Source organism: Sus scrofa, chromosome 1 (genome assembly GCF_054392235.1).
Source record: "Sus scrofa isolate SSC_HxYL_T2T_F1_AM1 chromosome 1, Sscrofa_HxYL_maternal_Yorkshire_Landrace_v2.0, whole genome shotgun sequence".
NCBI classification, from domain to species: domain Eukaryota; kingdom Metazoa; phylum Chordata; class Mammalia; order Artiodactyla; family Suidae; genus Sus; species Sus scrofa.
In genome coordinates, this window is record NC_139383.1 from 124,077,698 (window position 1) to 124,104,405 (window position 26,708).

The 26,708-nt window shown below is 36.5% G+C and overlaps 1 protein-coding gene across 25 annotated transcripts in view; it reads right to left on the minus strand.

Moving 5' to 3' along the window:
- Positions 1–26,708, minus strand: part of TCF12 (transcription factor 12) — a 372,042-nt gene that overhangs the window by 67,326 nt on the left and 278,008 nt on the right. For 17 of the 25 annotated variants that reach the window (XR_014810871.1, XM_021094715.2, XM_021094708.2 and 14 more), the window contains 2 exons: positions 25,969–26,104; positions 20,975–21,027 (listed from right to left, as the gene is read on the minus strand). Coding sequence is in view for 20 of the 25 variants with exons in the window: in XM_021094715.2 (XP_020950374.1) it covers positions 20,975–21,027; positions 25,969–26,104 (189 nt within the window). In the remaining 5 variants the exon portion in view is untranslated. Of the gene's footprint in view, positions 1–374; positions 550–20,974; positions 21,028–25,968; positions 26,105–26,708 lie in introns of those variants that run through there. The other 8 variants (XM_021094759.2, XM_021094743.2, XM_084969272.1 and 5 more) reach the window with 2 other exon arrangements.

Below are 26,708 nucleotides of genomic sequence, written 5' to 3' on the forward strand. Positions count from 1 at the left end.
CCCTTCTGTCTACAAAGTATCAAGTAATCTTTCCTATCTCTATGTGTGTTTTATATGTGTATATTTTACACATAGATTATATGTTTACGATATAAGAAAACATTAAACATTCACTACTAGTAAAGCCACATCAGGCATGAAAAATAATTTCCCACAAATTCAAGTTTTTCTTTATTATTTTAAAAGTAAAAGCCAAAAACTAATGAGTAACTGTATCAAAGACAACTTTACTAACCCTACTTACCAAGAGATACACAATCTAAACATACTGCAGAAAATAAAACCCCCACAGGTTTAGTAAAAAGTAATTAATCTACCCTGCTTTCCCTTAAACAAGCCAGCTAGAAGCTATCTGAACAAAGAAAAAGACTTACCGTTTTCCCATTATAGTAATACATCAAAGAATTGCTGCCCATTCCAGGGACAGGATAAGCACAATACATGCTGATTTTGAAAACGTTACTGTTTGCAGCTAATGCACACAGCTTCTTTCCAAGACATACATCCACCCAGCCAAACAGAGTTAAGTCTTCGGCACTAAGCATCCACACATGGATCTACTCAAAAGGAACTTATGCAAAATAGGACTGAACCAACTCACAGAGCAGAGAGGGAGGATTTATGCTGTAAGTAACCTCTTTCAATTTCTATCAAGTCCTTGCATTGGTGGAGGATACCAATAAGACAAATGCTGGAACATTTAAAAAAAATACAAGTCACTTATAGGGGCTAAATAATGAAAAGCAATATAGTGTCCTAGAGATAAATATCCTAAAAAATCATTAATATTGTCATATGTATGCTATAAATGTCTCTCTCAAAGAAGGCTGACAGATCTTCTAATCTGTTTTTAGTTTTAATTAGAGTACTATAGCAGAGAAACCTAGCTTGCTACACCTCTACCAACATTACCATCTGGTGTGGTCTAAAGTTGCCTCCCACTTTGATAAACACATGATCAAGCAATCAGGAATTGGAAGCACTGAATCATGTATATAATAAGAAGGATCTAAACAGTTAAGTCTTGTACAAAGTCACTTCCTGGAAAAAGCAGACCTGTCCTGTAAGTCTTTCTCAACAAGCTAGAACAAACCATGGTTTTTTATGTTCTAAAAAATCATATAGAAAATAATTTGAAAGGAACTATTTCATGAAATGGCTCATTCCAACAATTCAAAAATTATCTTGAAATAAATGATCTGTTTTTAAAACATAAATATTTAACATAGATTTTCAGTTATACAACTCCGTAAATTCTTCATAACACCGACTAAAAGTTTATAATGGACTGCGCTCTCCTAGAGTATGTATTAAGCAATCCAATAATTAAAAAAACAAATAAGGATTTGTTTTCCCTTACATAAAAATATGAATGGCTCATATGCATAACAGGCAAAATGTGCACTGTAGCTAATAAACTAAAGATTTCTTAGAAGGCTGCCCTCCCTCTAAGTTCATAATATATTCATATTTTTGTTAACATTCAAATTTCTCACAAAGGAAAAATAATCAGTGTGGGAATAAATGTCTCACTAAATTAAAAATTCATTATAATTAGAAGTCAAAAGGATTTAGACACCTTTTGTAAATACATTGTTTCTCACACAGAAATATATGTCGTTACTTAAAAAATTTTCTTTTGGCATGTATTCTACCCCAAAAAAACAGAATAGCAACTTTTCTCTCTTATTTTCCTCCATCAAAACCTCTTTGTACTATCTCTTCTCCCTGTGGTTTGCAGGTTCTCACAGAATTGTGTTAAATCAGAGAAGAGCTCACAAGCTACAAAAAGGGACATCATCACTTTTTTAAAGGTACTTTTCACTAAGCAGAACTCTTCTAAAGGAATACTCTATAAGGGGGGGAAAAAAACCCCAAAAAACAGTTCTTATGAAAAATACTAAATAAAATGTAGTAATAAAGCCAAGTAAGACATAAGGCCAGCTAAGTTTATAATGTTTCAAAAATCTGATAGTGTTGGAATAACAATAAAACCTCCCTGCACTCTCCAGATATAGAAAAGACTAAGCAGCAGCTGCAAAAGAACATCACTGTACAGCAGACCATTAAAATGCCAGTCTGCAGAGTGGTCTGTAACTTCCTCCCTCCTGAGAGACCACAAAGACCCATTTCAATCCTTAGAGAACTGTGTAAAAAGCGTTGACTTACAATTAACAATGCCATGCCTTAAAACCATTCAAGTAAATTTTAGTCTTTCATAGGCACAGTCTCTCTCTGACAGAATAGCTTAAACAAAAAAAAAAAAAAAAGAAAAAAGAAAAATCCAAAATAAAATTTCCTTTTGTTCTTAATGATTAAAAATTTGAAAAAACAAAAAACCCAGCGTATTTTTAAATAGAAATTTAGAGTACTAGAGGGAGGGGGAGCCACAAAGCACCGACAATATTTCAACATTTTCTACCTACAATCAGTGCTCTAACCTGGGAAAATTTTGAGACATTGGTTAAAAAAAAAAAAAAAATTCACCTACAGTAGTTAGGTTCACTTCTCTGGGGCTTGCCAGAAAAGAGAAAGAGTACTATGATGTTTGTTAAAACAAAAAGCATAATGTAAATCCAACTATGCAGTCTTGGCTATTAAAGTACAATGAAGATTTGAGTTATTTCATCTAGAGTTCTTTATTTTAGAGGCAACTATATGGTATTCTGAAAGTATGAAATAAATATTTTAGTTAAAAAAGTTCAGAATAATGCCAAACAGTATATAATCTTTTACTGTTCTAAAGCAGCTTATTAACAAACTGGAAAAGATTTGCTATTAAACCTGAAACTTGAATATGAAACATAATAGTTTCTAATCAGACCAAAAGCTTTGCTTTACTTTTCATTCTTTCTCTCAGAAACACAGATACAAAATCCATACGTGTGTTAAATTTAAGGCCCCTCCTCCCCCAGCACAATCACTTGGTGCACAACCACTGCCTATACTGAGTCTGGATGTAGAAACTCGGGAAAAGAGAGAAGAGAGGAGAAAAGAGAGAAGGCGTGAGAGGGTGGGGTCTACATACACATGTCCTTAAACTCATTCCTCAAAACCAGCTAACTGTCAAGAAAATGGGTGATAATCTAAGTAAAATGTTCCTATATTCTAGTCGTTTGCTATGGTAATTAATGTCTTTCAAGCTTGTTACTTCAAAATATCTTTTTTTTTACTGCCTTACTAAAATCAAAACCAAAAACCAAAATTGGATATCAACAGTCATTTTCCTTATTACAAGTACAAATTTTCTTCTCAGATAAACTCTTCTCAAAATATTTTTTGAAAAAAAATCTAATCTATGGAACAGCTGCAGCACAATTTTTTTCTTAAGCAGAATCATATTACAGGAAAAAAATGCATATAGATGGATCAAGTGCTTCTCTAGTCAATGCAGTTGTTTAATCTTTGCCTCTTTTTTTTTTTTTTGAAGGAACATGTCAAGGGTTAATCCTGTGACTCAGTCTGACAAAACGAGTCAGCTGGAGACAGGGCCACTTTTTAAATTTCAGATGGACGTGCAGTCTGCACAGAAGCTCTGAACTGTTCTGTACTTTTTATCCTGAATTGTTTCCATCCACAATTCTAAGTAATAATTTTTGTGTTATTTTAAGATTATGTGATTGACTCAATGTTCATACTAACTAGCCCAACAATCTAAAAAATCATCAATTTTATAGCAAAATGGGCATTATCACATACATTGGCATCATGATTAATGAAAATGTCAGAGAACCCTGAAAAAAATGACTTGGAGCCATACATCTTTTATTAGGCAACTATGATGATTCCTGGTTTGAGGATTACTGCATTTCACTGATTTTCAAATATGCTTCCCATCCCTCAATGGTTCAGGATGTGATGTTTACTGCTACTTCAACAGTCATCAAGCACAGACCTAAACTAGATAAGAAAAAAGCTGTAATGTGTTTTAGCTTAAGCAATTTACTTCTTTCCTGAAGATTTAGGGGAAAATGTTTCCAAAAAATCTACTAGGTAGAGACTTTCTGGCAACTTCAGTTTAAAGTCCAGGCCCCCATTTCCTTCTTATTTTTCTGTTGATTGGGAAACAGATCTTCCTTGGAAAAAGCTATGCAAAATTTCCTGGGATTACCCTTGAGTATTTTTATTAGCTCTTCTTTATCCATGATATTTGGATCACTCTACCTCTCAAATCTGTTTTTTTAAACTATCCCTTAAGATAGAACATTTTCATTAAAAAATGTTCTAAGAGTGACCTAAAATTCTATAAAAGTTTTCAAAAGAAAATTTCAATTTAACTGAATTACACATCTTGAATTAATTAATAAAGGCCAGTCAGTGGTTAATCCTGTTGTACATTTTTCTAAAACAAGCAGGCAACATTCCAGCATCCCAAAAGGCCAGATGATCTGCCTGGAAAAGTAAATCTAAAACCCACTCATAGGATTCCTCATGAAAAGTTTCAACATTATTTCTAAGTGAATCAATTCCTGGAAAACAAGAATTTCAGAGTGAAAAATAAAGTTTACATGTGACCAATTCCACAAATGAATTCTATATATCCCTGCTGTATGAGACTGAGTAAATAAATAACTAATACCTTACTGGTTGCAAGGGAGGTGGAGGAGGGTGAGAATAAAAATAATTAAGGAGAATCTACAAGTGGGCAGATACAAAAACAAAAAGATCCTTCCCCAATACCTTCTCTTCCTTATTTAGCATGTAGAAAGATGAGTGGTGAATGAATGTTGTCTCCTAAATGTGCAGTATTTTGGTTAGCCTGGCTAAACCAGAAGCCAAATCAGGTGCCAGAAAACTCCAGGTTTTATATCTGAGCATTATATTGCAGATTTTTCTACTATATGCCACTTTGTTTTGTTTTCTTTTTAAAGTCATTCCTAAGAAATGAAGAAAGATGGTCTTCTAGCCTTTTTTAAATATCCTCACAATTTATAAAATTTATTATTGCAAAAAAAGCAAGAATTTAAAACTCTAGAGAAATAATGCGTCCTTCTCAAACCAACAATCAGTACATATTATTTAAATATAATAATGCTATTTATCTGAAGTCACATAATGCATCTAATTCAATAATATCACTCTCATCTTGCTGATGCTAATCAATTAGTAAAAATGCTTCCAAATAATGTCTTTCTACTATATGAAAATATTAAAAATCAAAGACCTGATTTTGTGATCATTCCTCACATGATACTCTGAAAAAAATGTTCTAATTATGCCTTAATTTTGAATACCTAAATCTTAGCCAAACCAATAATCAGAGTTATAGTTATGTTACAACTTGGTCTGAACATGGGTACACAATTTACTTGGATATTGGTTGGAAATAAGGAGTATCAACATACACAAACATGTACTTCTCAGAGCAAAATTCACACTGAAGTTCACAAATCACATCATGTCAGATATAGAACATCAGATTTCTTATCATCTCCTTACAAAGGTCTCAATTCTAATTTGAGTTTTAGAGGATTAACAAAATAGAAAATATCTATCTGTATAGCTAATGTAAACCATCAGCTATACAAAAATTGCATTTATTGGGCCAAAGAACACTTGTTTAATATCCCTTTTGATAACCACATGACCAAGATGAGGATATGAAAAAACTGCCATACCTCCTGGAGGAGAAAAGCAAATAAATCTCTTTCTGAGGTAAATAAATAGTATCCTTCTGACATCAACATGAACGGAACTGACAGATCATACAAAGCTTCTAAAAGGCAATCATTAGATACCCCTTCAAGTGAGATAGAACTACAATTACTGAGAATATGTAAAACCTGAAGCAAATTGCATGTTTCTTTTGATCATGAACTCACTATGACAAAGCAGTTTTCTTTGAAAAATTAAAGAGGGAGTCCCTCTTCCTAGTAATTCCTGCATCTCTTGGCTATACATTTCTTTCCCCCACATGAATTGCAGTTTGTCACTTCTCATTTACCACTTGAAATAACATGGTAAGAGAATCATTAACTATGATGCAACTTGATAATTTTCCTGCAGATGGCTCTATAATCACAGCACTGCCTAATGGTGTGTGTCCGGTTTAAAAAAAAAAAGTTAAAGAAGATACTCAGGTTTTAAAATTCTTTAATAAAGCATCACTTGTGAAGAGCTTTCAAGACTGGGTTAAGGTACTGCACTACTGACTTATTAGGCAACAACAAAACAAAACTGGAAACAAACAAAGCTATTATTTTAAGCTATCTGTAAAAGGTAAAACTGTGCTATTACTTTAAACCATCTGTAAAAGGTAAAACAATTTGGTCTTGGGTCCAGTTAGCTCTCCCTTAAGGAAAGTGCCACCTGTTTTTTTTGTTTCTTCTTTGGCCTACTTTTTTTTCTTTTGAGCTGGAAAGTGCCAGATATTTTCAATTTATGAGAAATGGAACAGTACTATGATATTCTACTCTATTTTAAATTTATTTTTAAAGAGATCAGAAACATCTTCATCTTAGCCTAAAGCCGTTTCAAGAATCTGCAACTGGAAACTCTAAATACCTTATATACTAAGTGATTTCTTGCCCCCAATCTGTTTTGTTTCAGCAAAAATTCTTGCTAGTCATAGTGATTTTTCTATTACTTTATACATTTAATTAATTACCAAGAATTGCTGTCTCATATTTGTAACGATCAAGTAACAAAGCAGAGTTTATTTTAGCTAGACTTACTGGAAGAAATCATGCATATCCTGAACTTAAGAAAAGACCTATCTTAATAAAAAGACCTATCTTAATAAAAAATGATTTTTTACTACTAAATTCTAGTGACCAGTCTCACCAAAAGCCAAATAATACTTCATTTTGAAAACACATCTGAGGAAGGTATAATAAACAGAAGGAGATGGAAGATGGTGTCAGTTCAGCACAAAACAAAGCAAAACAAAAGTATGACAAATGCTTAGTAATAATAATAAGCTCCACAGGTAGAGGCAATATGTCACCCTGACAAGTGTCCCTTACCAGACAGACAGATTAGGAAACACACACTAACTGTGAAAAAAGAAATGTGTTAAACTACTTGTTCTATGAATTTCTAGCACAAGTACTTATAGTAGGGCAGAATAATTCTCCCTACCACTTATCAATCCTCTGGAACGTGAAATAGGCTGCTCAGGTTGCAGAAACTATGGACTCATACTATGTGATGAAAAATAACACTACACTAGAAGTTAGGAGACAGGGATTCAGGTTTCAGCTCTGCTTCTGAGGAGGCATGAGAGCTTAGGCTGAGTCAATGAGCTTCCCTGAGTCTAAGTTTCCATTTCTGGAAAACGTAGGCATTAAACTAGGCCAAAGATTTCCTAGCCATTTCATCACCAATAAAACGTTTTATTATCTACTCCACCCAAAAACACTGAATTCTTATTTTGAAAGATTTTTATTGAGTTATAATGAATATTTTGTCCTGTCAAAAAGAAAAAAAAGCCATTTAACTTCCACTCAGAACTTCTGATTAAAAGGAAAATGAAATGTTGCCACGCTAAGCTAAATTAATTCTAGTAAAGAAATTTGATGTTTTAGACAGCATGGATCATTTACTTCTGCAATTATACAATTTGTTATGTTTTCTGAAATATTTTACATCTTGTATTATTATTTTTGAAGACCCAGGTTGTATTACTGTTCTGAAGACTAAGTGGCATAGGTACTACCTAGCGTCCACACGAACCTTAAATTGTACTTTTATAGTCATAACTGCAAGTGGCACAATTAAAAACCTAAAGCATCACATTGAAATCAAAGGAAATGAAAAAGTGATCAGGAAGGGAATTAAATATATAGTTCCAGTTTTAAAATAAGAGTCCTAATGTTTTATATTCTTTTTTATTAAAGTATAGCTGATTTTCAATGTTGTGCCAATTTCTGCTGTACAGAAATACACACACACACACACACACACACATTCCCTTTCTTATATTATCTTCCATCACAGTCTATCCCTAGACTGGATACAGTTCCCTGTGCTATACATTAGGACCTCACTGCTTATTCATTCTAAATGTAATAGAAGAATACATTGTAGCATATCAGAGGGCAATACATATTTCAGAGAAAAATACAGCAGGAAAGAGAGGGGAATATGGGGCATGCTGCCATTTTATAAAGATGGTCAAGAAAGATCCCTAGTGATAAAGTGATATGTGATCAGAGTGAGGAAACCAGCTATATGGGTATTAGGGGAAGTATCCTCTGGCAGAGAGAAGAGTAAAAGCAAAGGTCCTGAGGCAGGAGAGTTCGTGATACCTTTAAGGAACTAAAAAGAGAGTCGTATGTCCGGAAGGGTAAATTAGTGGAAGATGCAGTCTGGGAGGTAGCAGGGGACAGATAAGAAGAGTCTTGAAACATTTTAAGGGCTTTGGTTTTGCAGTGATAAGAAATGGTATCGGAGGATTCTGAGCAGAAGAATGATATCATCTGACTTAAATTTTAAAAGGATCGTCCTGTGCTAAAAAATGATTTAAGGAAAATTGGGAAACCAGTTGGAAATATGCTGTTTTAATTCAGGAAATAGATAAAAGTGGCTTGGGCATTGAAGACAGCCACAGGTAGTAAGAAATGATCAAATTCTTTTTTTTTTTTTTTTGTCTTTTCAGGGCTGCACCCATGACACATGGAGGTTATCAGGCTAGGGGTCCAGTCGGAGCTTTAGTGGACGGTCTACGCCAGAGGCATAGCAATTCAGGATCTGAGCAGAGTCTTCGAGCTACCCCACAGCTGGCAGCAATGCTGGATCCTTAACCCATTGAGCAAGGTCAGGGATCGAACCCACATCCTTATGGATGCTAGTCGGATTAGTTAACCGCTGAGCCATGACTGGAACTCCATTCTTCCTTTCTTTATTTTGGGGCTGCATTTGTGGCATATGGAGGTTTCCAGGCTAGGGGTCGAATTGGAGCTACAGCTGCTGGCCTACACCACAGCCACAGCAATGCCAGATCCAAACCGTGTCTGCGACCTATACCACAGCTCATGACAAAGGTGGATGCTTAACCCACTGAGCCAGGCCAGGGATTGAACCCAGAACCTCACAGTTTCTGCTGTGCCACTATGGGAACTCCAGAAATGATCAAATTCTTGAAGATAATTTTAGTATAAGAACTTTAAAATGGGAAGATTCCTACTGTTTTATGTCAATGAAACCATAACATTTTTCCTTTAGAGAAAGGTTTCCTGTACCATGGTTTTCCATACTCATCTGTCACATGAGGTCATGCCCCTATACTGTTAACTACATCAATCCCAGCATGCTGCAGAGTAATGGCTGAATTACCCATAATTTACCATTTGGGAAACAAATTTATTCCTATTATTGTATTACTAGGAGTTAACTGCACAATCAATGGAAAAAAACAGGACAAACAGTTCTGTGTATTATACAAAAAAAAGCAAGTTAACATTTTTGATGATTTGAACAGCCGAGAGTAGGAGAAACTGAAACATACTGCTTGGAGCAGGAAGTCATTAACAGATGACTTTCCCTATTATGGATAAAATAAAATAATAGCTTCACAGTATTTATTTTTATCTTTTTAATTCAAAAAGCATTTCCTGGATAATCCACTATATGCGCCCAGAGGGCAATAATCACTTAACAGAAAAAAAAAAAAAATTAAAGTTACTTATTTCCAAAGGCCAAAGTTATCTTTTGACAGTAAACATCTTGAAGGCAGGGTACAAGGTCCATGGTTTATTTTTAGTTAAATCTCAAAGCCTAGAGGAGTATTTAATTCACAATAAGCATTTTATTATTTATTTATTTATTTGTCTTTTTGCCTTTTCTAGGGCCACTCCTGCAGCATATGGAGCTTCCCAGGCTAGGGGTCCAATCAGAGCTGTAGCTGCTGACCTACACCAGAGCCACAGCAACACGGGATCCTAGCCGCATCTGCGACCTCCACCACAGCTCTCAGCAACGCTGGATCCTTAACCCACTAAGCAAGGACAGGGATCGAACCTGCAACCTCATGGTTCCTAGTCAGATTCGTTGACCACTACACCACGACGGGAACTCCCAATAAGCATTTTATATTCACTAACTTTAACAAAATGAATTCATATTTCTCTCAGTGGAGATTTACTAAACAGAGTCCACTCTAGTAGCAAAGAACTTCTAATTCTCATTCAAATTACTTTTTTTGGGGGGGGGGGAGGGGGCGCACCCATGGCAAATGGAGGTTCTCCATGGCAAATGGAGGGTAGGGGTCCTATGCCAGAGCCACAGCAATGTGGGATCTGAGCGGCGTCTGTGACCTACACCACAGCTCATGGCAACGCCAGATCCTTAACCCACTGAGTGAGGCCAGGGATCGAACCCGCAACCTCATGGTTTCTAGTTGGATTTGTTAACCACTGAGCCACGACGGGAACTCCTCGAATTACCTTTTCATTTAAATTTATTTGAAACAATTGGGTGATACTGAAAAAGGTACTGGTAACTTGATTTCAAATAATGTCAAGTTTTATGGTTTAAAAAATTATCAAGCTTAAGTCAGAAAACTTGAGAAGTTTTATTATTATTTCTTATTAATAATACTATCATCAAACTAAAAAACAACTAAATAAGAACCAGAACCATAAATATTCACTTAATTTTTTAAGTGTTAATCTTTATAATCTCTACACATGCCCAGAAAGTTGTATAAATTATAGAGATTAACATAAAATTTTCTAGTCATTTGACTGAAGATTCTCTTAAGGTTTTCAGGTTTTTTTTTTGGTCTTTTTAGGGCCACACCTGTAGCATATGGAGGTTCCCAGGGTAGGAGTCGAATCGGAGCTATAGCTGCTGGCCTATGCCACAGCCACACCAGATCTGAGACACATCTTCAACTGCGACCTACACCACAGCTCACAGAAATGCCCAATCCGTAACCCACTGAATGAGGCCAGGGATCGAACCTGCGTCCTCACGGATACTAGTCAGATTCGTTTCCGCTGAGCCACAATGGGAACTCCTCTCTTTAGGTTTGAAGGAAGATTTTTGAGAGAGACATGCCATGTTTTCCAACACAATCTGTCTCATAATCATACATGGGTTGGAAATGATTTTCAAGCTACTACCTTATTAGCCTTGGGTTCTATGAGGAGGTTGAATCAAGATAAAAGATGGTAATCGGGCACATGTAAATATAAGTTAAAGGAAAAAATTATAGTAGGGCTGTTTGCATCAAAGTCAAATTACTTAAAAACTTTAAACTCAACTGTTTCAAACAAACATTTACTAATATATCTCTACCCAAGCTTACTTTTGATGTCATAAACTATTATACATATAATTTCCTAATGTTGCATTTAAATCCTAGAAAAATTATGACATCACAGTGCCCACTTTATATATTGAGACTCTTTTACTATCCCAGTCAGGTACATTAAAAGGCAAAAATAACCATCCTGGAATGTTTCTATCAATGTGCCCAGAGCCTTATGAAAATGATGAAGGGACTAATGAATATCAGGAAATGGATCTAAATCACAAACAAACAAAAAACAAGAAATACTCAATTTTACTTATCTTGTTTCTCTTCGGTTCTTTTTTCCACAGGGAGCACATTTACCAAGAAGGTAAGAACATGTCTACTCTAGGCATATACTTGTGTTCTTTTTTGTTGTTGTTTTGTTTTGTTTTGGCTGCACCCAAGGTACACTGTAGTTACAGAACCAGGGATCAAACCTACACCACAGCAGCGACTTACGCCACAGCAGCAACAACACCAAATCCTTAACCTGCTGAGCCACCAGGGAACTCAACACTTACGTTAAGTCTAATGCAGGTGTTGGCAGACTATAGCTGTGGGCCAAATCTGGTTCACCACCTGATCTTACAAATAAAGTTTTACTGGAACACAGTCATGCTCATTCATTTATGTATCGACTGTGGCTGCTTTCATGTTCCAACAGTAGAGGTGAATAGCTATGACAGACACTGTCTGACCCACAAAGCCAAATATATTTACTACATAATCCTTTACATAAAAGGACAAAACTTTACACAAAAAATTTGTGACTCCTGGTACATAGCACATTGACGAAGAGTCGAGCAGAGGATATAAGAGAGCGAGTTCTAGCAAATTTTCCAGAAACATAACTTTTAGAACCAAATTATTTTTGAAAGTAAAATACTGTCATATTATAGATATCTTGGGCTATTTATTAAATGCAGGTAATTAAACAAAGACAAAAATGAATAGATTGAATGTTCAATGAACAGACTGAACATGGGGGAGAAACCAGAAACTATCCTAGAACGAAGAGTGTTTTTAAAAATGTTTAGAAGTCTATGAACTTGTCTACACAGCATACATTACAGTCCTTGAAACTAGGTATTACACAAGTATAGTAAATGACTCTTCAAAGTAAAATCATTACTGGTCTAACAAAAGGAGTATCAGTGATGGCAAAATTCACATCAGCAAATTTTTAGGATATGAATGCCTTCCCTAACTCAGAATGAAATCTGGAGCCCCAAACATCCCAGTGACAAAATTTAGAGTTTTTAAATTCATTTCTTCTTTCCTATACTTGAAAAAATAATCCTCTGTTGTACTAGATTAAAAAACAAATAAAAAAAACTTCATGGTTCTATTGATGCAGAATCACAGAACAGTGAGCTTAAAGTCTAAAAGCATTTATGGTAAAATCCATACAAATCACACATACACACATACTGGGACTTATCCTACAATTGGTTTGTAAGGTCTCAAAGATCTGAAATACTGGCAGCTGAGGAGTTAGAAAAAAATCATAAAAACTAGTTCTGAAATTCAGCCATGTCCCTTCTTTGAAAAGAAATAGAGAGGTCAGAAAATAACAAATATCATTGCTGTTGAACTATCACATCAGTATAAACAATGAGATATTACACAGGACTCACTCACTGGTAAATCCCCCCCCCCCCACTAGAAATCAGATCAAAGACAGACTGGCTTGTCACAAAAATGAACATCTTAGAACTATGGATTAAAAGCCCATTATCTACACTGACACAATTCTGACACTGTTCTGAACAGTAGTTACTGTCAGCATAAACAGTAGCTATTTCTTCTTATTAATGTCTGAAGAAAATCTTTCATTCAATGACCAAACTGAATATAAGTTTGGAATGGATTATAGAATCATTCCCTTTACACACTAAGATTTTTCTGCTAGACTACCCATGCATGAGGTCAGAGAAAAAAAATCAGCCACTTAAGAAATGTTATATATCAAGGTAGCCTTCAAATAGAGACAGCTTAGCTAACAGTCAGAAATTAGAAACTCTTAAGTACCTAGCTGTGTACCCCATGGGCTTGTTTACTAAAGGAGCTAAGCAATACATAGCCAGCTCATGTTCAGGGAGTGTTCACTTATAAAGTTTGGCTGGTGCTGCATGTAAATACTGTTTATTCTAGAATCACTAGGATTCTTGTTACTTAAGAGCCTCATATAATTGTCTGCAAACACACTGTTACCCTAGCTTCCTACTGACTTCCAGAGGGCATTCCTTTTCAGAGTTCTCTTCTTGTTGTTCACCTCACTATTTTCATGGATAAAATGGAGGTTAACAGTTTCTCTAGTTTCTAACCCTTGACCTTTTTCTTACTCGTTCAGATAACCATTAATCTTTGAAGTGGTAGTTTTCCAAGGTACTCATTTCTATCAGCCCCAGAAAGTTGTATCTGTCCTCTTTCCTATTAAAAGAAATCCTCACTTTAGCCACACTCAGAATTTAAACTGTGACTTCCTATTTAATATTCTTACTCATTCCTTTAATATGTACAAGAAAATGCTAGATCACTGGACATCTTTTGTGGTCTTTGTGGTTTAGAAACATCTCAGAATATTTTAAATCATCTCTAGGGGTGACCCTAAAACAGCAAATTTAATACTAAAAATGACAAAAAATTCACATCAATTAAAAAAAGCCATCCCCAACAAATTAAAATCCCATAAAAGTTTGGGAGAAAGGAAGGCATCATTTCCTGAACTTCAGTCAATTACCAATCCAAAGGATATAGAACTCTGTACCTGTCTGCAGCAAAGCAAGAAAAGGTGGTGTTTGAGCTGCTTTGGTTCATCTCAACAATAAAGTCCTTTATGAGAGAAGAATTAGAAACATATCTTTTTTCTTGATGGCTGGGGAGGTAAATACACTTTGAGTTTAACTCTCAAAAAATTAAAGCAAGAAATAATGTGATAAACGTATAGCTTTTGGGGGAAAATAAATAAGCAGAAGACAAAGGACATTACTATAATACATTACAGAGGACAAAGAATGGCATGTATTTGACTAAGAAACAAACAGATTATGTTATCACCCTATGTATAGGACTGCAAACCAGTTGTGTTCAAAATGATTAAGACATGCCATTTTGATCCAGAGCATGATGATGTTTAAAAGATGTTTTCAGGAGTTCCCATTGTGGTGCAGTGGAAATGAACCTGAGTCATATCCATGAGGTCGTGGGTTCAATCCCTGGCTTCGCTCAGTGGGTTAAGGATCCAGTGTTACCACAAGTTGTGGCACAGGTCACAGATGCAGCTCGGATCCTGCATGTCGGTGACCGTGATGTAGGCTGGCAGATGCAGCTCCGATTTGATCCCCTATCTAGCCTGGGAACTCTCATGTGCCACAGTTGCGGCTCTGAAGTTTGTCTAGGTGTTTACTTTCTGATAATAAAAATCCTGAAAGTGTCTTGCTTCTTTCTTACTTCAAAATTCTGCATCTTCTACAGATGGACTTCCCCTGTGGCTCACTGCATCTTTTGTAGCATTTTTTTTTTTTTTTTAAAGATCTATTTGTAAAAGTTGGCAAGTTAAAAAAAAAAAAAAGTATGTTTGGAAATACTAACATCAGGTTAAGAAATAAAGAATAAAGAACAAAGAAACTTCTCTCCATCTGAAAAATGCTTCAGAAGGCCATAGAGATGTTCAACCAATGACTATGAACCCTGAGGTCGCAGGTTTGATGCCTGGCCTCGCTTAGTGGGTTAAGGATCCGGTGTTGCCGTGAGCTGTGGTGTAGGGCACAGACACGGCATGGATCCCACATTGCTGTGCCTGTGGCATAGGCCAGCAGCTGTAGCTCCAGTTGGAACCCTAGCCTCAGAACCTCCAAGTGCTGCAGGTGCGCCCCTAAAACACATACACACACAATGTTCAACCAATGATAAAATAAAGGAAAAAATAACCCCACAGACTCCTGATAGTTCAGAAAACAAAAATAATTAGTATGAATTCTAGGCAGGAATTGATTCAACAAAATGTCCCTCTTTTCATAGGTTCCTTTTGTGAAAATAAGACTTGTTTTCTTAACAACAATAGCAGCTACAATTTACTACTTACTGTGTGCCAGGCATATACATTATATACGCAAGTAAATACCTTTTTATTCTACTATTTATCCTTTATTATGTTTTCAAACTTTCCTTTGTTTTTTAACAAAATTTGGCAAAAAAATACTAAAATTCCTTTAAACATCAGGCTGTAGTGGTAGTAACTAGAAAAAATACAGAAAAAACATTCGCTGAGCGTCTATTATACGCCAGGCACATGTTAGGCACATAACACTGTACTATCATTTGAGATAAGCATTACTATCTCCTTTTACAAATAAAAGCTCAGTATTCATAGAACTTAAAAGCAATTTCTCTAAAGTTACAAAATAAAAAGCAGCTAAGGCCAGATAAACCCCATCTGCTTGATTAGGAAGTCTGTTTTTTTTTATATCATCCCTTTAGATGGTGGTAGGTCTTAAAAACAACAAAGCCAATTAATAAATTTGATCAAGAAAAACATAACTGACAGAATAAACTGTTTTAAATTTAACATACTAACCAGGATATCTTATGAGTAAAACAGGATAGATACTATGTTTTAATATTCAAAATAAAATGAAAATGGTCTTTGGTATTAAATTAGGTTATAATCTTGGCTGTTTGTGTGATCTTATGCAAGTTAATATTTCTGTGTCTCAATTTTTTCATTTGTAAGGGAAGGATATTAGCTACTTTATAAATCTGTGTGGCAAAGATTAACGATTAAGATGATACAGATGATGGTTAGCATAGATCCTCACACAGGTAAGATACATGGAGGCTATAAAGGATGCTAACAAATATATTACAAATGTTTCCATTTTTCCCACAACAACTAGGGAAAAAACCCTGCGATTGTCCCCAGTCCATACCCAGTGCTTCAGCATTCCCTTAAATGTTTTATCTTAGTAAAAATGTGATATAGATGAAAAACAGCTGGTGTAAAAACAACAAGACGAGAGTAAGTGATTACAGAAAGAGAGGCAAGGCTCAGGAACCCTAAAAAGGAAGTAAAATCCCCTACATGAAAGTATACCCATGCCTTCAGAAAGACCCCCATGTAACCTTAATGACCATGAATGCCTATTTTCTATTGGCCAGGATACTTCAGGCTTTTATCCAGGGCAGGCTGCTATGACAATTTGTCCTTTTTCACATCTGAGCCAGTTTTACGTGTTCTTCAGTCCTTCTCTGGAGTGGGAGAATGGGTCTGCTATAGGAAAAGCATAAAAGCTGTATTTGGCATGGAACTCAGAGGCGGCCTGAGAACACGTTTACTGTTTCACATGCCTACGCCTTTAACCTAATCTTTCCAGACAGAGTTCAAATCTCAACTCCTGAGGCTAATTAGTAATTCCCAAGGCAGGGTGAGTTCTACCTACTCTATGTTTCCAGACTACTTGGCATATACTTCACTTGCCTTACTGAAATACATGTAATCCATTAAATGCGTTTCTCACAGTAGATGGTAATTACCTCGCAGGCAAGGACGATGTGAGTGTATGTTTGAATTCAATGTCCAGGCATCATTTTTATTGTTGTTGCTACAAAAGTGCACCTTACGCAATATCTCAACCTGTCTAGAGAAACAAGTGAAAACATAATGTGCTTAAATTAAGAACACTATTTTTTTCATCAGGAGGAAGAAAACTATGCCCATTATGGGTTGTAAATTGAACATATTAATTTTAAAACCCTAAGAACGTAGTATTTTAGACCTGAAAGGAACTTCAAAATTTTCCAGTCTAAACTTCCTAAGGGCTTACTAACAAGTCCAGGGTCATATAATTAATCAATAATTAAGCCAACAGATTTGATCAGACCATTTTCTTAACTTTACTGACCATTCTGCTTCAATCATGTTAATACACTGTTATCGCATCTGCATCCAGAGACAGAAGTTACAATTCAGTTGTTCTGCAGAGAAATAGAGGAGCTGATGTTTCTAATTGTGATCCCTAAATATACAGTATGGCTTTAAAAAAAAAGGCCTCCAACCAATGGTAGATTATCAGTGCTTTGCATTATAAGTAACCCTGCCTATTGTTTTCTGTAGTACGAGTGCAACACTAACCTAGATCTTTCACTCTCCCTTTAATAAAGGCTAACATGTATTCCACAGATGATTAAAGATAGATCAGACAAGAAGCAAACTGTGAAGTCTGAGATGTTATTGTTAAGTGTCTAGTTTGGGAAGTAAGATACACAAATGATCATGAAATAAAACATACACAGAGTCCATCTTCATTTTTTTTTTTTTTGGTCTTTTTTTTTTTTTTTAGAGCCGCACCCACAGCACATAAAAGTTCCCAGGTTAGGGGTCAAATCGGAGATCCGAGCTGCATCTGCAACCTACACCATAGCTCACAGCAATGTCAGATCCTTAACCCAATGAGCGAGGCCAGGGATTGAACCTGTGTCCTTATGGATTCTAGTCAGATTCATTTCTGCTGAGCTGTGACGGGAACTCTTCATTTTTATATCCATTAAAAAAATTCACATTATTAAAAAGCCTATAAATTACATACATTTCAGTAAAAGCATCCAAATCGAACAACCATTATTTTAAATTCCCATTTGTTTTAGATACTGAAAAGATAAGTAGTGAAGTCCCAAATGTTTTCAGTTTATTACAGTATCATTTATTAAAGTATCTTTTTTTTTTTTTTTGGGTCTTTTTGCTATTTCTTTGGGCCACTCCCACGGCATATGGAGGTTCCCAGGCTAGGGGTCGAATAGGAGCTGTAGCCACCGGCCTACGCCCGAGCCAAAGCAACGCGGGATCCAAACCGTGTCTGCAACCTACACCATAGCTTACGGCAACGCCAAATCCTTAACCCACTGAGCAAGGCCAGGGATTGAACCCACAACCTCATGGTCCCTAGTCGGATTCGTTAACCACTGTGCCACGACGGGAACTCCTAAAGTATCTGTTTTTAAGGTTAAAAAATTCTTTTAAAAACTTAGTATTTCAACATAGCATTTAATTTAAAATATATTTTCAATTAATTAAATATATTTATTATTCATATATCCTTAATAACATTCAATTTTTTTTGGGGGGGGTGTCTTTTTTGCCTTTTCTAGGGCCACTCCTGCAGAATATGGAGCTTCTCAGGTTAGGGGTCTAATTGGAGCTGTAGCCGCCAGCCTACGCCAGAGCCACAGCAACGCAGGATCCGAGCCGCATCTGCAACCTATACCACAGCTCATGGCAGCACTGGATCCCTAACCCACTGAGCAAGGCCAGGGATCAAACCTACAACCTCATGGTTCCTAGTTAGATTCGTTAACCACTGTGCCATGACAGGAACTCCTAAATGTGTTTAAATACTATTTTCAGCATGGTTCCAAAACAGTATGATCATGCTTGATGCTAAGTATAGAACTGAAAAATAATGATTTCTATCCTGTCTGTGCAAATAGCTAATAAATTCCAAACAAAGAAGCTAGTAATACTATATAAGCAGGGTGGACCAGTGAAATTGCCTAATGGCTCTCAAAAAAATCAAAGTTCATCAGAATTGAGTCTCTTTCTTCCTTTCAGTGGCTCATCCTTAATACCTGAGATAAAATACAGATCTACTATCTCCTGGTAGTACATGCTTTTATGATTAGGACTGTAAGGACCACTAATGATCTCCAGTGTTTATTCTCTTTCCAGGCTGTTTTATCCATTCTGTCCTTTGCTTTAAAAACGAAAGAACTAGGAGTTCCTGCCATGGCTCAGCTGTAATGAACCTGACTAGTATCCATGAGGACGCGGATTCAATCCCTGGCCTCGTTCAGTGGGTCAAGTGTGTTGACATGAGCTGCAGTGTAGGTCACAGACATGGCCTGGAACTGGAGTTTCTGTGGTGTAGGCCATCAGCTACAGCTCTGATTCAATCCCTAGCCTGGGAACTTCCATGTGCCTCGGGTGCAACACTAAAAAGACAAAAAAGTAAATAAAAAAAAAAAATGAAAGAGCTATGAAACATCCAAAATATATTGTTTCTTAAAATTAATGCCAGGCAAAGAAATGAGATTAATTTTTCATTTACTAATCTGGTATTTTTGAAACTTGTTTAGTTCTACTAAATATTAATATGCAATCTAACCTCTATTACTCTTATAGAATGATAGCAATAAATTACCCCAAAAAATTGCACAGTTACGTGTTAGCAGTTCTGTCAGTTTAAAATATGACTTCTGTTAATCTCGCAGAAATCATGTTATACTGTTGAACTACCTACCGCTGCAGAGCACACAACTGCTAAAATGTAAATTGCCCAACTATTTTTAGCTGTTGCTGAAAAAAAAATCCTGTCTTCTGGAATAATGATTTGTAGCATTGTGTTCATTTTGTTTATCAAGCAGCTATTCAGCCTCTAGTGGGTCCAAGTGCTTATGCAAGCAAAAGCTTTTAAGAATGCCTGCAGCTGCAATCCAACCTTCCAGGTAAGCTGCAGGTTCAGAGCACAGCTGCCCTAGGCTGCATAAGAGTCAGATCCATCTGGAACTGAGTTTCAAAGAGGATTTCGAATTTGAGTTTTTGTGTATCAAATGGAAGAGAAGGCGGGGGAAGAACACAGGAAAGAAGGAAAGCAAACAACCAAAAAGATGATATCTCTACTTCAGCCTTAATAAAAAATAAAAAGCTCAGACCCATGCTGCTCCTTCTAGATTACTACTTGCCAAGCAGGATATTCCATTCAGTGTATACTTCGATGAGCTGTGACTCATCCAGCAGCACCTGCGCCCATGTGTTAAGTACTGCCAAATAAAAGCCCAACATCCATTTACACAACAAAGAGATGTACCCTACAAGGCATGGGGCCTCGATCCAAAAGCTCCCACTCCCCATTTGTTCTACGCAAAAGGAGAGGAAAAAAAAATCTCCCCTCCTCACACCAGGGATTTTTAAATTGTAGGTGGATTTATGATGTAGGTTCATTTACAAATACTTTCACTCTTTAACAGAATAAAGTATATTTAATAGCATAAACACCCCTACAGCATTAGATTATCATGGCCATTAATGATTGTTCACCAAACCTTTCCAACCTCCTTCATGCAAACTCTTTATTCTCAAAGGATACATTTTTGAGCAAAGAGGGATCAACAAACTAGTTGCTTGAAAGCTTTCCTGATGCTAGGCTGAAGTTAGGAAAGGCTTAATGAAGCCTTTAAAATCCACAAGGGCTTCACAATGAACATCTGACTTGGTGATTTATGCATATTAATAACCTCAGTCCTACTGAGGCAAGCTGAGCTGAACATGTCCTCCGAATCTTAATGTCTTTAGCTCCATTGGGATTATTACAAATGTAAATTTCTAAGATTCTCAGCTATTAATCTCTGTCTGTCCTCCTGTTCAGCAACATAATGACTAATTAAACATCAAAAGACCTGTATAGGAGATCTTCTTTGACAGCTACCGGCCTAGTCCTCTTCCCAAGAGGGGAATTCAAATGACAGAGACATAGAGTAAAAGCATATGAGTAAGCTACAAATCATTGCAGAGAAATCTAAAATCCTAACACTGAATTTGGATTTTACTCCATCAATGATCCCATTAAGCAGAGAAGAGTTACCATGTGAAGAGTTACCAACTGAATGCATTCTTATAGCCAGCAAGTACTGAATACTTGAAACCACTTTGTTTACCACAAAGTCAAAAAAATGAGTACTTACAGAAGAAGGCAAACCAGGAGGGACCTTTCTGACTTTCTTTGCTTGTAATGGATCTGTATATGGGAAACAGTATATTTCATTAGCACTGATGTTAGAAAAGTTCAGACTTCAAATGAGCAGGAAAGAATTTTTTCCCCTATTGCCTTTCTTGTTTTTCAATACATTTAAGAGTAAAAGCAAGGGAATACAGGGATGGGGACCTCTTTCTTTCTAACTGGTTCCAGAGCAAAATGGGTATTCCTAATGAAATGATATATCCTGAAATACATATCTAATAGGTCTGGGAAGATGACAGCAAACAAAATAAAATGAGAGAAAATAAAACGAATAAACATGTAAGAAAAAGGAATGACTATTTCTTAAGTATCTATCACGTGCAATGCTCCATACTAGGCACTTTACATCATTTATCTCAGTTTCATTTGCAGAGCGACATTTGGTGCAACAGGTCAGTTTAATAGTATGACTGCTTAAGACAGATACAAATTCAGTGTCCATATCACACTGAGAATTAGGTTTAAAAGCATATTAATTAGACTAAAAGCTAATGCTATTCCATAACTTATGTTAAAAATTTGAAATAAAATTTAATAACTGAAAAATTAAGGTTATAATAATATCCTAAGTATGCTACATAAACTATTAAATACAGGCATTGTCATGTAAAACATTATCCTATAGGTATTCTATAAGAACATTTACTCCAACTTTAGGAGTTCACTGGTGGCTCAGTAGGTTAAGGATCTGGTGTTGTCACTTCTACGGCTCAGGTACTGATGTGGCATGGGTTTGATCCTTGGCCTGGGAACTTCCACATGCCAAAGGTATGGCAAAAGAAAATGCCTGCAACTTTAGTACTGATTAGTGTACAATCTATCCTTGGATGTTTATATTTATTTCTAAGAGATAACTAGATAAAGTATTTTTCTTTGTAAGAAATATATATTTCTAAATAGTAAATTCTTTTTAATATAAAAATGAGAACGTATTTTCATACGCCTAACCAGCCTCACTTGGTATTGGTAAAATTAAAAATTTAAAAGATGTTTATCTTATTTATTATAAAAAATGATGGGGAGTTCCTGTTGTGGCTCAGTGGAAACAAATCCAACTAGTATCCATGAGGATGTGGGTTTTATCCCTGGCCTTGCTCGGTGGGTTAAGGATCCAGCATTGCTGTGAGCTGTGGTGGAGGTCAAAGACACGGCTCAGATCCCATGTTGCTGTGGCTGTGGCGTAGACTGGTAGCTGCAGCTCCGATTCGACCCCTAGCCTGGGAACTTCCAAATGCCACAGGTGTGGTTCTAAAAAAAGCAAAAGCAAAAAAAAAAAAAAAAAAAAAAAAAAAAAAAAAAAAAAAGATAGTTAAGTGCAGCTTTCCAATATTACACAAATATGCCTCAAATTCAGGTTTTTTCAAAGGGGTTCACTATTAAGAGTTTATACATAAGAAACTTGATATTAATTACAATGTTTTTGAAAACTGTAAAAATGAGAACTGTAAAAATGCTATTTTCCTGGGTCATAAGTGATATGACACAATAAAACATGTAATTATTGAAAAAAGAATGAAACCCAGTTAAATTAGGCTGGGAATCTTTATAGTAAGTATCTCAGGAGGCTGCAAAGCTAAAAAATCAACTTTTAAGTAGCATGTGGGAAAATTTTATACAATATAAGAGAAAAATACCACCCATTAGCCTATAAGTACCGACCTCAAGAGGAGGCCTATATTTCCTTTCAAGGATAAGCAACATCTGGCATACTCTAAATTTATAAAACTTTCAGGCAAAATTTTTGTTCTCTGTGAGGCTTTTCAAAAACCCAACTCTTCACAACTAACACAGTATCCCTTGAGCTAAAGACACACTCTAGATCAAGAGAGTCAACTGAACTGTTTCTACCAGTTTGGAATCCATCCCTCTATTCTGGGATAATTACCAGTATCCCAAAATGTTGCTATTTAGATTAGGAAAGTTTTTCTTTTTTTTCCCCTGTTATGGGAATGGAAAATTTTCTTTCATCTATACATATTTTTGCTTTTTAGGGCCGTACTCATGGCCTATCGAGGTTCGTTGGCTAAGGGTTGAATCAGAGCTACAGCTGCCAGTCTAGGATACAGCCATAGCAATGCCAGATTTGAGCCGTGTCTGTGACCTACACCACAGCTCAAGGCAACGCTGGATCCTTAACCCACTGAGAGAGGCCTAGGATCAAACCCGGATCCTCATGGCTATTAGTCAGGCTCATTACTGCTGAGCCACAACTGGAACTTTCCCTTTTATATTTTAAACTTCATCTTTAATCTATACAATTACATACAAATCATTGGGTTCAGAATCATGAATCTGGGATTCACAGCTCATTTTGGGAGGCTGCAAAGCATAACAGTTGAGAGTAAGCTGGCAGGATTCAAATTTCAGCTCCATCACACAGTCGCTGTGTGAACGTGAGCGACTTCAGTTACCTACAATAACCTCCTGGAGTTACTGCAGTAAAGATAATACAGAAAGATGCACAGTGCAATGCCTAACAGAAACTGACACATTTTAGCCATTATTATTAGGCTTATGTTAAAATCTGTGGCAAAATTATTATAAATCAGTAAGTTAGATACTGTTTTGCAGAATGTTAATTTTCTAAAGCATCTGAATAGCTTTCGAAGATGCTAAGGTTGGCAGAGATGATCTCTTAAGTCCTTTCAGAGATTTTGGGAATAACTGCAATGCCAAGAAAGAGCATCCAAGACTGAGAAATAACGATGAAGAATGGAATAATAAGCCACTAAATGGTATTCACACAGGAGATGAGTGGCCCTCCCTGGACACCAAACCCTGGATAAGTTATTTAGCTTCCTGGGTCTTGGTTCCTTATTTGTAACATGAGAACCTCACAGAATTTTGTAAAGATGTAGTATTTATAACACAGCACTTGGCATAGAAAAGATAATCATTATCATAATCCAAATGAAAATGAAGAATACATAAGCTTTAATTTCTGGAAAGCTTGAGTTTTTATGAAGTCTATCTCCTGCCCTGCCCCTTCCTAGATATTTCAATAGTTCATTTCCTACCTGAACTTTTAGTAATAGTACACTGGTCTATATTAGTGCTTTCTGTCACAGTGTGCGCTCACAGAGCACACTAACAAGACAGTTTTCTAGAGTGACACCAACACATCTGCCTCACAATGTTCTTACCCTAACTAAATCATTTGGTGAGAAACAAAAGTGGAAATGGAGAAGACTTTAACTTAACATTTCCTTAATAACAATGAATATGTTGGTCTAAATCATCAAGGGCTTACTCCAACAGTAATATATACTCAATCACCCATAATACAAGAGGTGGGCACAACTAATTAGAGCTCCTTCTGCCTAATATGACAATCCATCATTATGCTTCAAGCATACTCTAGACCCAAAGGCTAAAGATGTTTTATTAAAACATAAGTGTGACAAAAGGTAGATCTATATCTATAACTACAGGCAGTCAACAAATATTTGTGGAATAAATAACTGGGCACATTTTCTTTTGCTGGACTCTGTTTTTTCAGAAGCTGGCCTATCCTTAATATAAACATGCTTTTACAACTTCAATTTTCTTTTTTCTTTTCTTTTCTTTTTTTTTTTTTTTTGGCTTTTTGTCTTTTTTTTAGGGCTGCATCCACGGCATATGAAGGCTCCCAGGCTAGGGAATGAATTGGAGCTGTAGCTGCTGGCCTACACCATAGCCACAGCAACGCCAGGTCCAAGCTGTGTCTGCAACCTACACCACAGTTCATGGCAACGCTGGATACTTAACCCACTGACCGAGGCCAGGCATCAAAACCGCAATCTCATTATTCCTAGTTGGATTTGCTTCCGCTGCACCACTATGGCAACTCCCTCAATTTTCTTATATTAAGGATTCTTTGGTAGTAATAACCAAAAATTCCCACATTTAAACACAAATGGATGAGACGTCAGAGTATACCTGAGGCTTGCTATACGCAGCAACACAGAACTGGCTGGTTAGGCTGTGTATAAGACATAAAAGAAGGAAGCTAAAGAAAATGACAGCTGCATGTCTGATAGTTACTGAGTTCCCTTTTGAAGTGATATTTTGGAACTAGATATGATGGTTGCACACCACTGTGAATATACTAAATGTCACTGAATTGTACACCTTAATAATTTTATGTTAATTTTACCTCAATCTTTTAAAAAGTGGGGAGTAGAAGCAATTAATATGCAAAGAACAGTCAGAAAATCTTAAATTTTATCCTGCATAAACCACTACTAGTTATATGGATGTGTCCTCTTTTGAGACAATTTTATGTTAAAGCTAGTATTACAGCCACTGACCAGAAGGACTGCTGTACTAATGGGATGAAAATGTATACTATAAAACCACTTTGTAAACTCTTCACTGTTATATCAGTTTTAGTCAGGAATACGATATTAATGTTAGCACATTAAATAAAGGAAAAACTAGTCCCATTTTTGAAGTCTTGTTTTTTGGAGTTCCCGTTGTGGCACAGCAGAAACGAATCCGACTAGCAACCATGAGGTTGCGGGTTTGATCCCTGGCCTCGCTCAGTGGGTTAAGGCTCCAGCATTGCCGTGAGCTGTGGTGTAGGTAGCAGGTACAGCTTGGACCTGGCATTGTGTGTGGCTCTGGTATAGGCTGGCAGCAACAGGTTCGACTAGAGCCCTAGTCTGGGAACCTCCATATGCCGCGGGTGCACCCCTAAACAGACAAAAAGACAAACAAACAAAAAAAATAAAGTCTTGTTTTTTTACCATCCACTTACTCTTATGTTCATGACCAAATAAAAGTATTAAATTGTTTATTAAATACCTGATACATTATTTTATGCAAATAAGCCCCAGTATCATCATGATGCCCAAGAAACCAAATTCTTCTCATTTAATTAAAAGTGTGGCCAGAAGCATAGAACCAGGGGAGGGGAGAAACATTTATAAGACGGAATTTGTTGTGTGATGCACTTACCAAGTGCTGCAGAGTCAGGGAGAGGTCTTCTCCTGGAACTTGTAGCAGAGAATGAGTAGTATGGTGTCCCAGGTTTTCCTGAAGAAGAGAGCTGTGCTGGGCTTCCAAGCCCAAGATCTTGCCTCAGGAGACTAGACTATAAAACAAGGCCAAGGAAACAAGTTACCTTCTTACTGATTACAGACTCAAGCCAGATAATGTCATCACTTCTGAATTATTTGCAGTAAATTCAACAATGTCTTGAATTTAGGAAGTATCTAAGTGTTTATTTGGACGCTATTAGACCATTAGTTTAAACCTTTCTTCTTTTTTCCCCCACCCTCATGCTACCTGTTTTCTAGCAATTGTGTAGATCCATACAATATTAGGGTCGAAAGACATTGTACCTACTATGTAGTTTCACTCTTCAATTGTTAAGAATATTTTTTGAGGAGTTACCAATCGTGGCTCAGTGGTTAACAAATCTGACTAGGAACCAGAGGTTATGGGTTCGATCCCTGGCCTCGCTGAGTGGGTTAAGGATCTGGCATTGCCGTGAGCTGCTGTGTGGGTCACAGACGAGGCTAAGATCCTATGCTGTTGTGGCTCTGGCGTAGGCTGGCGGCTAAGGCTCCGATTGGACTCCTAGCCTGGGAATCTCCATATGCCTAGGGTGCAGCCCTGCAAAAGACAAAAAAAAAAAAAAAAAAAAAAAAAAAGGATTATTTTTGAAAAATGGCCACCCAGTCTTCACTTGAATG